At 40.9% G+C, this 12017-nt stretch overlaps 1 protein-coding gene across 1 annotated transcript; it reads left to right on the top strand.

Annotated features, from left to right (window-relative positions):
- The first annotated feature begins 8124 nt into the window (after window positions 1-8124).
- Window positions 8125-9042, top strand: LOC134497310 (olfactory receptor 14A16-like). The gene has a single exon (XM_063302977.1). It carries the CDS (start codon window positions 8125-8127, stop codon window positions 9040-9042), a length of 918 nt encoding a protein of 305 aa, XP_063159047.1.
- The last annotated feature ends 2975 nt before the right edge of the window (window positions 9043-12017 follow it).

The raw sequence follows: 12017 nt of genomic DNA on the forward strand, positions 1-12017 counted from the left end.
TTAGAAAGTGTCATGAATAAGGATGGCAAGCAGGGGGCTCCCACCCAGACTGTCAAGCGCATGCGTAGCACTGAGGAACTGTTCAGCCATTCAAAGAGACACAGATCGGGTCCGCCTTAACCTTTGGGGTTTATATGGCTGGGTTTTTCCCATGCTTCCTCAGTTTGTTAGGATTCTTGTTAAGTACTAGTAATAAATATTAGAGACCAAGTCATTGTCTCAGTGTGTTTCCTGGTAGTCAGGACAGAAAGCTTAGCATAAAGCTTGGCATTTCTAAGCTTGGTTAGAACCTGTTTAAGAAGCCGTTTGTGCTCTTCCGAATATTTAGTATAAATGAGGACAACATCTAAATACACCAAAAGACCCTTAAACAAGTGGTCATGTAAAACTTCATTAATCAGCTGCATGAAAACCCCCAGAACCTCTGCTAGACCAAAAGGGACAACCTTATACTGGAAAGAACCCAATGGGCAATTGAAAGCCATTTTCCATTAATCCCCATCCCAAATGCGGATTCGGTAATAGGCTTCGCGGAGGTCCAATTTCGAGAAAACTCTGCCAGTGGACAGATGTGCGAGGATATCCTTGATGAGAGGCAGAGGGTACTTGTTGGAGAGGGAGGTGGAATTTAACCCACAGTCTTCTGTGCACAGTCTGAGGCTGCCATCCTTCTTCTCCCGGAACAACACGGGAGCCCCAACCGGCGAGTTTGCAGGCTCAATGAAGCCACAAGCTAGGTGTTTATTAATGAACTCCCGTAATGCGGTGAGTTCTTTCTTGGTCATTGGGTAAATCTTTGGCTTTGGCAAGGGGACATCAGGAAGAAGTTCGATGGAGCAGTCCATCTTGCAATGGGGGGGCAATTGGTCGGCTTCCTCCTCCCCAGAAACATCAGAAAAGTCTGTGTATGTATCTGGCAGATCTTCTAAGAGGAAGGGGGAAGCTGGAGAATCGACAATCTCTGCTCGCCCCGCCATCATAGCCAGGGAACGTCCCAGCAGAGGAGCTTGATAGAAGCCATCCTCAAAGGTAATAGAGCAGGACTTCCAATTGATATAGGGATTGTGAGAGGTGAACCATGGAATCCCTAATACCAATAAAGGATTACCCACTGGGTTACGATGAACTCAATGAGTTCGAAGTGCGACCCCATACGTAAAGCAACCTCCCCAGTAAATTGAGTGGCCGCCCCCCCCTGCCATGGAGCCATCCAGCTGCTGAAAAATCAGTGGCTTTGGAAGAGGGAAGCAGGGCAAATCCAATGCCTTGACCAAGTCAGGATGGATCAAACACCTGGAACAGCCGGAGTCTAGTAACGCCCAGACCTCTACGGACTTGGATTGAAATCCTAATTCAATTTTGACAGTGAGGATAGGGCAATCAGCAGTCACCATGTTGGTTTTGCACCCAGTTTCCACCACTTGCCCCACAGCGCCATTTAAGGCAGGTGGAAATCGTTTTCTGCCAGCTGTTCCAGAGCGGCCAAAGCGTCGCCCGGTGTGTAGGCATCATCATCATCCATAGTCGCCAGTGCTCCCGCCAGCCGATGAGGAAGGTTGAGCGGTTCCTTTGGTGTGTTTTGTGGCAATTTAGACAGACGATCCGTTGTCTTAGCCTTGGGCAGTCTACGGCGGGGTGACCCGGTTTTCCACAGGTGATGCACTGCCCATGAAGAAATTGGTGTTGCCTCTTGGTATCCCATCTAGAGCTTGATTGTAAGACCGGTGCCTTCATAGTGGTGGCAGGCCTGTCCTCTTTGGTGGCCATCATAAAGGTGCGCTGGGCATGTCCAACTTTACCAGCGAGGCAGATCCAATCTCCGACAGCTGGACATACCAGTCTGCAGCCCTGCCCTTCAATTCCGTGGCCACCGCCAAAATATGTTCTTCTTCTGACGAAAAGAGGTGGCCATGCTGTCTCATGTAACTGGCGGCATTGGTGAGGAAGAAAGACAAATTAGCTGGGTCACCATCAAACTTGACTGGGAAGTCCTGGGGAGTTCCTCCATCATGTGGGACCCCCCCCAGATGGACGATTCGGGGGCCCCAATACTGGAGTGAATCCCCGCGGACCTGATGGAAAGTCGCATGGTTGGCTTCTTGGTACTGACGCCTGTGACGGGGAAGTCGGGAAGCTGGGCGGCCCCATGGGTGCGGGACCTCGGACGATTCTTATGAGGTCCCCAAAGGCAGCCGATATAGATCACAGTAAGTGTTCCATCGACTCTATTTTGGATTCCAGGACCCTGATCCTGTCGCATGTGGCAGAATCCTCCAGCCCTGGTCCCTCGGGTGGCAGGCCTCCTGACACATCTGGGTGCACCTACCTCGGAGTGTCGGGCCAGCACAGCTTCCACATGGATCGGGATGTGCCGGGTCGGGAGTCCATCAGTGCATCCCAGAAAATCGTTCCTGCCCCATCACATCGGTCTCTGGTGGCTTTTTCGATCCCGGGCTAGAGCTGAAGTCCCCCGACTGGGGTGTGGTGTGGGTTGGGAGAGGGCTCGGATCCCTGCTCGGGAACGTCGACTCGGGCAGCTGTCCTGTCACCTCCTCAAAGTCCATAGGATCCTTACCCCCTTCTGCCATTGCTAGTTCCGCTTTTGCATGAAAAAATTCCGGGTAAAGAGTAGCGAGGTTGGTTTGAACAAAGATTCTGAGCTTTATGTAGCGATTGCCTTAATCCAAATAAAACTCTCAGACTCAAAATCACAATTCAGGTTCTGAGTTTATTTAGAAGAGTGCAAACAGGTAAAAAGCTGAGAATGAGAAAAGCGCGCCTAAACTCAAACTAAATAGCATTGTTTCAAACATCAGCCCACCCACCCACCCGCATCCAGTACAACCCCACATTCCCAGGTGCTCCTAACGAGCTCCGCCGATCAACGGGTAAAAAGACCTTGACATTTAAGAGATAGCCCAAACACATTCCTCCCTGGCACAGTCCAGCACTCTCCCGTACAAGGTTTCTCAGCAGCACCCTCCCAGCCAGAGACACGTATCAGCACTTTGGCAAGCGAACCGTTACGATGGAGAAACATCGCAACGGTGGACATGACACAGCCTGGAGAAGATGCTGATGCTAGGGAGAGTGGAAGGCAAAAGGAAGAGGGGCTGACCGTGGGCAAGATGGATGGATGATATTCTAGAGGTGATGGATTTGTCCCTGGGGGAGCTGGGGGTGTTGACGACCGACAGGAAGCTCTGGCATGGGCTGGTCCATGAAGTCACGACGAGTCGGAAGCGACAATGAATAAACAACAACAAAAGTTGATATAGTGTGACTGCACATCGTATATAATTTTCAGTTCCTAAAAGCATTTGAAACTCCATCAGCACACAGTATCTTTCTCGAAGTGATTTTAGTTCACTACTGTATTTTCACTATCAGGGAATTACTTTTTCTTATAAACTAATGAGGGTAAGAAGATGTTGACAAAATATTGTTACTAATATTGCAAAGCATTTTGACTTACTTGGTTGTTTGTGCATTTCTTATTTACTAATATCTTCACTGATCTCTTTTTCACAGAGAATATAATGATGTTTAGCAAAACCATAGGGTTTAATTTTTTTCTCTGCTATGTATTTGCATATCCTTTTCCTATAAAGTCTGAAAGAAATGAAATGAATCAATCCAGTCTGGCAGAATTTCTTCTGATGGGATTTTCCAGTGACAATGATCTGCAAATTATGCATTTTGTAATGTTTTTCTTCATTTACTTAACAGCCATAATGGGAAATGCCCTTCTTGTTATCACGGTGGCCCTGAACTGCTCCCTTCACACTCCAATGTATTTCTTTTTAGTCAACTTGTCACTTTCAGACATTTGCTTCATCTCAACCACCATCCCCAAATCCATGGCCACTTCCTTAACAGATAACAAAGTGATTACCTTTGCTGAATGTGTAGCCCAAGTCTTCTCAATTTTCACCCTTGCAGGTTCTGAGCTTGCCTTGCTCACCATCATGGCTTATGACCGTTATGTGGCCATCTGCCATCCCCTGCGATACAATCTCATCCTGAACTGGGACGCTTGTATGCAAATAGCAGCTGCTTCCTGGCTCACCTCTATGATCCATGCATTGCTACAAACTGTAATTGTGTTTCACTGGAAATTTTGCAGGTCATATAGGATTGAGCAGTTTTTCTGTGATGTCCCCCAGTTACAGAAAATGTCCTGTAGTGATACAAGAATTAGTCAAATTATGATTTTAGTTGTAGGGATTATAGTAGACTCATTTTGCAGTGGGATCATTTTTGTTTCCTATGGCTACATCTTCTCTGCTGTGCTAAAAGTTCCATCAGTTCAAGGCAGATATAAAGCTTTCTCAACATGTACTCCCCACCTGACGGTTTTTACATTCCACCTGCTACAATATAATACAACATTCCAACTGTTGAGAAAGTGGCAAGAACAAGGTTACAGAAAGGTCTGGTTTACAGGAAAATCGACAGGATATCCCAAATCCATATCCATACCAACCAAGCATTTTTCGCTTTTCATTTGTTTAGTCAGCAAGCCTTGAGTTACAGTCATGGGTCACCAGGGGGTCATGTCCCCCTTCTCTGGTACAGAGGCCCTGAGTTTGCAGTTTCAGCCCCTTAGTAAGCTACTCACATTTAATTCCCAAGCATTAGGCTAAGCACTGAAGCCCCTCTGAAGCCATTTGTGCTAGGCCAAACTGTTTTATTTCTTCTTTTCCCCTTCAAGAGTTGATCTGGTAAATTATTCCAGCTGTTAAAACATGCTAGGAGCAATGGAGGTCCTTAGGGGTATATGGATTCTAATCAGGAATTCATAGAGGTGGGTGGATAGGCATAGTTCTCTTTGCCAGGGTGAGAAAGTGACCAGTGAAGTTTGGTCATTTCAGAACCTCATCTGCCCATTCCAGTAGCTGGAAGTGTTTATGGGAAGTGCCAAGGGAGATCACAAAGGGAAGCAGCATAGCCATTTTTCTTTACCATTCGTAGTGAAAGTATTAGGTATGAAGGTATCCTTCATGGAGCTCCTGTGAAGAATTTGGTGGCTGATTGTCTTTCAGAGCTTGGAAGAGAACTGCATTCCAACCCTTCTCTGTTAATTCCGCATATATAGGGACAGAAGCAGGAAATGTGGACTGCTACCTTAACTATTCTTATGGACGCCTGCTCTAAAAGCAAAACATGTTTCCCCTCCCCCACCCAAAAGGGTATCAGTTATCAAACAAACTTCCTTATTGACTCTGTAAGAGAAAAATTAAACTTACCGCAATGTCTAATTCATGGTAACTTAAAATTCATCTGTATTCATTTATATTAATATATTTCCACAACGGTGAAGGGAGGGGAAAGAAGGATGTTGGCAAAAAATAAAATATATTATCTGTGACTTAAGAAGATGGCAGTTGTTCCCAACCACTAAACCTTTAACTTGGACTAATTGTTCTTTGTCAACTTATCTTACCCGTTTAGGTAACTTTCAGGGATAATGTCAGAACTATTTTAATGGGTTCTAAGGCATCTGATTCTCAGAGAGCCACAAGGTTCATTATAGGATTTCTAATGCGACATAGAACTTTTATGGGACAGAGATTTGGGCATGGAATTCAAAAGACCTAATCTGGAGGCCATCTAGAACACCTTTCTGAGGAACGTTCTGGATCTACCTCAGAGTGTCCCTGTTCCACGTTTAATCTCTATCAGATTTTACTTGGACTTCTTAAAATATTTCAAGAAATGTGATCGTCTTCCATTGGAACATTTTGTAATATCTTATCATTGGTATTACTGTGGGAAATTATTCTGATGGTTATTATGCAGCAATACTAGTGAATCTTACGCTTTGGGTCAGGGAAAAAGGTCTATGGCTGGCTCTTTGAGCAGGATACCAGGAAAGATGCTCATTTAATTCAGTGTTGTTGTTGTTGTTGTTGTTGTTTATCCTTAGAATATGATGATAAATGACAGATAGATAGCAGATGATAATCAGTCCCTTTCTTGTTTTGTAATTTAAAGTTTCAATTCAGCATGAGAATTCTGATCAATCTCCAGAGAGTGACTCCTTGAAGCACAATAGAAAACAAGGGTGACATAATTATTGTTTCTTTCAATTCTTCTTAGGAGTTAGAATCTATAAAATGGTGGAAAATCACCGGTGAATTTGTATTGTCACCTTTCAGGCATAATTCAACATAGCAAGAAAAAGTGTGGTGAGTAGAACACTTAAGCAAAGACCGCAATTCCTATGTGCCCAGGATTTTAGCTATGAAATCACTGTGCAATATTTCTTGCAGGAAGACCATAATGTCTAATGCCATAAAAATCCCCTCTTGGACTGAACGTGATTTTTATCTAGGGTGGTAGAACCCTGCTACTTTTCACAGATGTAGTGATCAGCTTTAAGATCTGAGGTATGGTCCTACTAAAGAAGTTCTTCATCCCTGTTAAAATACATATATGATCTGTAGCGTATGTGTTTGTTTTCAAGCATTACAATTCATTATGTCTGATGATCAGAGGAATAAACTGGTATAAATATGGCTTTATTAAGAAAAATATGTCAGCTACATCATCACTCATGATGTCATGATTTTTTGATTGATTTATTAATTGTTTATTTATTTTCTATCCCACCTTTATTGTTTTTATAAATAACTCATGGCGGCGAACATACCTAATACACCTTCCTCCTCCTCTTTTCCCCACAACAACAACCCTGTGAAGTGAGTTGGGCTGAGAGAGAGGGACTGGCCCAAGATCACCCAGCTGGCTTTCATGCCTAAGGTGGGATTAGAGCTCACAGTCTCCTGGTTTCTAGCCTGTTGCCTTAACCACTAGACCAAACTGTCTGTCTGTCTGTCTGTCTGTCTGTCTCTCCCTCTCTCTGTATATATACAGTATGTATCTATAATACTAGAGAATAACTCTTTGTAAGTATTCAAAAGTACTTCTATTGTTTAGTTTTTTACAGTTTTTTCTCCAAAATTGACTCAGTAAGCATATCATAAAGATCTGATTATATTTTCAAATATGTGATTAATTTGACCCAGACCATATATGGGCCTATTAAGTCATTATCTTCTTTATGCTGCAATTGGATGCCCACTTACATAGCTGTGGGCTCCACTGAATTCAGGGAATGTACATCACACAGATATATGTGTAAAGTTCAGGAGGACTGTAAAATAATACTCAGTAAAAGTGTACATGTGTGTGTATGCCTGTGCAGTACAGGATGGCAATACTATATACAGTTTAGCTTAAGAAAACTTATCTTTTAATAGAAATGTCTAAATTCATAAGCTTAATCTGTCTCTTCCCCCCAAACGTAGCTGTAAATATTTCTTGTCGAATTATGGTTAATTCAATTAATTATTTAATTCATTAATTATTTTGAGGAAGCTGAGAATACTTAGAGAAAGTTATTGTTTGGAAATCATATATTCATTCATTTTCTTTCTTGTATGCAGTTTGTTTTGTTTTGATATCATAAAAACCTGCATTATTTATTCACACAGGGAAAATGGAGAGAGAGAGAGAGAGACAGAAAGAGTACATTTTGCTGTAAATATGTGTATTTTAGTGTATATATTTAGTATGGTCATCACTAGAAAAAAAGAATCTTTCTTACAAACCAGCCATAGCTTCCATTTCTTTTTCATTTTGCCATTACTATGGTTTCTGTAAAACACCTTTCTTCTCAATGTAATCCACTTTGAGAGAGGTAGATTTGATATAGGTAAAGGTAGTCGGCGTTTCTCTGTAGACACTTCCGTGGTCATGTGGCCGGCACAACTACACAGAATGCTGTTACCTGCCCGCTGAAGCGGTACCTATTCATCTACTCACATTTGCATGTTTTTGAACTGCTAGGTTGGCAGAAGAGATTTGATATACCTTGACATATATCATGTAGAAAGGGCAAAAAATGTTGGGTAAAGGTTTTTAACAGTACCAGGTGCCCTTTTGCATTCTAAGAATGGGTAACCTTGACACCTGTATATATTTCAAACAATGTGATAATAATAATTTAATAGTACATGTATATCAATATTACCATGAATAATTATCTACCCATATTTATTTCCTCTACTAGTTGCCTATGATCATCTCTTTCTGTCCAAAAGGAGTCCAAGAAACTCAATGGCCAACCAATCCACTGTGACAGAATTCCTTCTGATGGGATTTTCTGATGACTGTGATATGCAAATTCTGTATTTTGTAATGTTTCTTGTCATTTACGTACTAGCCTTAACTGGGAATTTTCTTCTGGTGGTAGCTGTGATCCTAAATCACCACCTTCATGCTCCCATGTACTTCTTTTTGGCAAATTTGTCATTCTCTGATGTTTGCTTTCTTTCAACTCTGATCCCTAAAGCCATGGCCATTTCTCTGACAAACAACAGGCTGATCTCCTATGCTGGATGTGCTGCTCAGGTCTTCTCAGTTTTCACCTTTGGAGGTTCTGAGCTTGCCTTGCTCACCATCATGGCTTATGACCGTTATGTGGCCATCTGCCATCCTTTGCAATATAGGCTAATCCTGAACTGGGATGCTTGTATGCAAATAGCAGCTGCTTCCTGGCTTACCAGTATGATCCATGCATTGCTCCAAACTGTAATTGTGTTTCAATGGAAATTTTGCAGGTCATATAGGATTGAGCAGTTTTTCTGTGATATCCCCCAGTTACAGAAAATTTCCTGTAGTGATACAAGAATTAGTCAAATTCTGATTTTAGTGGTAGGGATTTTCATTGACTCATTTTGCTGTGGGTTCATTTTTGCTTCCTATGGCTACATCTTCTCTGCTGTGCTAAAAGTTCCATCGGTTCAAGGCAGATATAGAGCTTTCTCAACATGTACTCCGCACCTGATGGTTTTTTCTTTATTTCTGAGCTCTGCTGTGTTTGCTTACGTGAGGCCCCAAAGTCTTTCCTCCCATACTTTGGACTTGCTCTCCGCTGTGCTCTACACAGTTTTGCCCCCACTGCTCAATCCCTTCATTTATAGCTTCAGGAGCAAGGACGTCCAAAAGGGTGTGCGGGGAATGCTTAAAAAGTAAAAGTGCATGTTTTATCTATGTAGTGTTTTTTTTTTTTACTTTATTTATAAGCTTTATTCATATAGCATACAGTTCTCTCACATAAGCTCTCCATATTGAAGCAATCTTTGTTTAAATGGGTCTTCCAAATGCTTAGAAATATTACTTACAGTTTATATGATGGAATGGGCCCTTTTTTGATATGGCACAGAATTGTCCCACCGCAGTAATATTTGCTTTAATGGTTTTGGGAAGTTAAATTTGGTTTAAACGTGCTAGATTATGCTGAATTCAATATTGACAATTTGGAATTTATCAAGGTCTGAAGAACTTTGGATTTATTGTAATTGTTGTGTTTTTAAGATGATAATTCTGTTACGATGGAAAGAACATGTCATACTGGACATGCAAAGTTGCACTGATGGTATGTGTTTGCTCTCTGCTTATGAATTGATTGTCTGTGGGCAGACTGGAAAGACCGAACTATATTAATCTACAGTATGTGATTGAGTTTAAAAGCTGGGTTAAAAACTGAGCTGCTTCTTTATGTGATTTTTATTATTAATATTTTCAAAGGGGTAGTATTTTTATGTTTTATGTATTAAAGTGCACACATAAACACACTTGATCTTAGCCGAAAGGCCAGGAAACAATACAAATAAACCTTTTTTTTTAAAAAAAAGAGGAAATTCCTTAGGTTGAGGCAGTTGGAAGAAGCTGAGAAGTCAAGAGTTCATTCAAGTAGCTTTTCAAGTTCATAAGCTGACTTTCTCTCCCTATTAACTTTTATTCTTCATTTGAGAGGTAATCTATATCCAGTTCTTTGACTGCCATAATTTTTGAAGGGTGTCTAATATGTTTCTAAACTTAGGTATTCTGTAGACTTCACTGATAGACTGCATTACCAGGTGACCATTTTGCTTCTGAAACCAATCATATCAAATTGATTGATATTTTGTAATATATGCATCAGTTCAAGGCAGATAAAAAGCTTTCTCAACATGTACTCCCCACCTGACAGTTTTTTCTTTATTTCTGAGCTCTGCTGTGTTTGCTTACATGGGGCTCCAAAGTCTTTCCTCCCATACTTTGGACTTGCCCTCTGCTGTGCTCTACACAGTTTTGCCCCCACTGCTCAATCCTCTCATTTATAGCTTCAGGAGCAAGGACGTCCAAAAGGCTGTGTGGGGAATGCTTAAAAAGTAAAAGTGCAAGTTATATCTATGTAGGGTTTTTTTATTTACTTTATTTCTAGCTTTATTCATATAGCATACAGTTCTCTCACATAAGCTCTCCATATTGAAGCAATCATTGTTTAAATGGGTCTTCCAAATGCTTAGAAATAATACTTACAGTTTATATGATGGAATGGGCACTTAAAGATATGGCACAGAATTGTCCCACCACAGTAATATTTGCTTTAATGGTTTTGGGAAGAGAAATTTGGTTTAAATGTGCTAGATTATGCTGAATTCAATATTGACAATTTGGAATTTATCAAGGTGTGAAGAACTTTGGATTTATTGTAATGGTTGTGTTTTTAAGAAGATAATTCTGCTACAATGGAAAGAACATGTCATACTGGACTTGCAAAGTTGGACTGATGGTATGTGTTTGCTCTCTGCTTATGAATTGATTCTCTATGGACAGACCAGAACAACCATCTATCCATCTATTGTGCCTCTCATCATTGGCTTTTTGACAACCTGGGTGTGCAAACCTAACAGTTGTCTTGTGGTCTCATCTATGAAATTAGCAGTCACTCATGAGTCAACAAGAGCAGAGGATTGCATTTTCTGGCCTGAGTCTAAACAAAGAATAACAGGAACAATAAAGCCTGCTTGCCTGCTGTCAGCCATCAAGGCTGCCCTTAATTGTCTGAGGGACTCCTTCAAAGCTCTAGGGAGAGGGGCCTGTGAAGTTTCCCAGTGCTGCAGTCTTGAAGTACATTGGATGCTTGCTTGCTACATGGCCACAGTGTGCCACAGTGCATACATTTCTCCATTTCTCTTCTGGTTGGACAGAGATCATTTTATTGCTCTAATTTGCATGGGTTCTTCTGCACTGGATTCTGAGTAAGCCACAGGTTGGGGAGGGCTATGGGATAAGAGCTCTGTATTTCCCTTGTTAAATCCTGATCTTTTGCATTTTTTTCCCTAGTTTCTTTTGAGCCGCTCTAATGTTATTTGGTATGGCCACACCTAAAAGTGATACTTCCTTTTATTCTAGTGAGTAACATCTTCTCATAGCACTCTCAGTTAAAAATTAAGATTTTAGGCCAAAACAGTATAAAAATCAGGGTATTAGAATAAAATTAAGACAAGAATAGGTTTATGTTTGTTATCATCATCATCATCTAAAAAAACCCAGACAAATAGCTGTCGAAATACCATCTCTCACTACTGTCTCTCTCTGCAAGCATTGCTGTTTATTGTAACTAAATGTTGTGAGATAAAATAATTCTAATGTTTGTCAGCTGTTTTGACAATGCCATTGTGTTAGCTCCAAATGCTCCAATAATTATAAGGGAAATATTTACTTATTTAGTCCATAATCTCTGATTTCCATTGTGAAATCCTGTTATCTTACAGCCTTTCCACACCTATTAGTAATACTTGGCTTTCTTCAACTACTGTGATCTCCAGCACATTGTGTTCTTGATGTCAGTCCATTCGAATTTGGAAATACTTTATTTTCTTTTTTTTAACATGGCCATTGTGGATCATGTCTGCTTCAATTGCAACAAACCAAATCATATTTTTTTCTTGGTAAATACAATCTTTCTTGCTTTTGTAGTATAGGGCATGCTGTATTGCCATAACCATTTGTGTCTTGCATTATAAAGCAAATTGTCCAATCAGCAATATATGCTGAATAATATTGCAAGAACAGCTTACATATGAATGCTTTTAATTGTATTACCACCACCAATATTCTATTTTAAAATAATTCTAACTGGAGTTGCATATTTGGCATTCATTTTCTTTTTTACATGG

This window comes from Candoia aspera, chromosome 4 (assembly GCF_035149785.1).
Source record: "Candoia aspera isolate rCanAsp1 chromosome 4, rCanAsp1.hap2, whole genome shotgun sequence".
In the NCBI taxonomy this organism is placed as follows: domain Eukaryota; kingdom Metazoa; phylum Chordata; class Lepidosauria; order Squamata; family Boidae; genus Candoia; species Candoia aspera.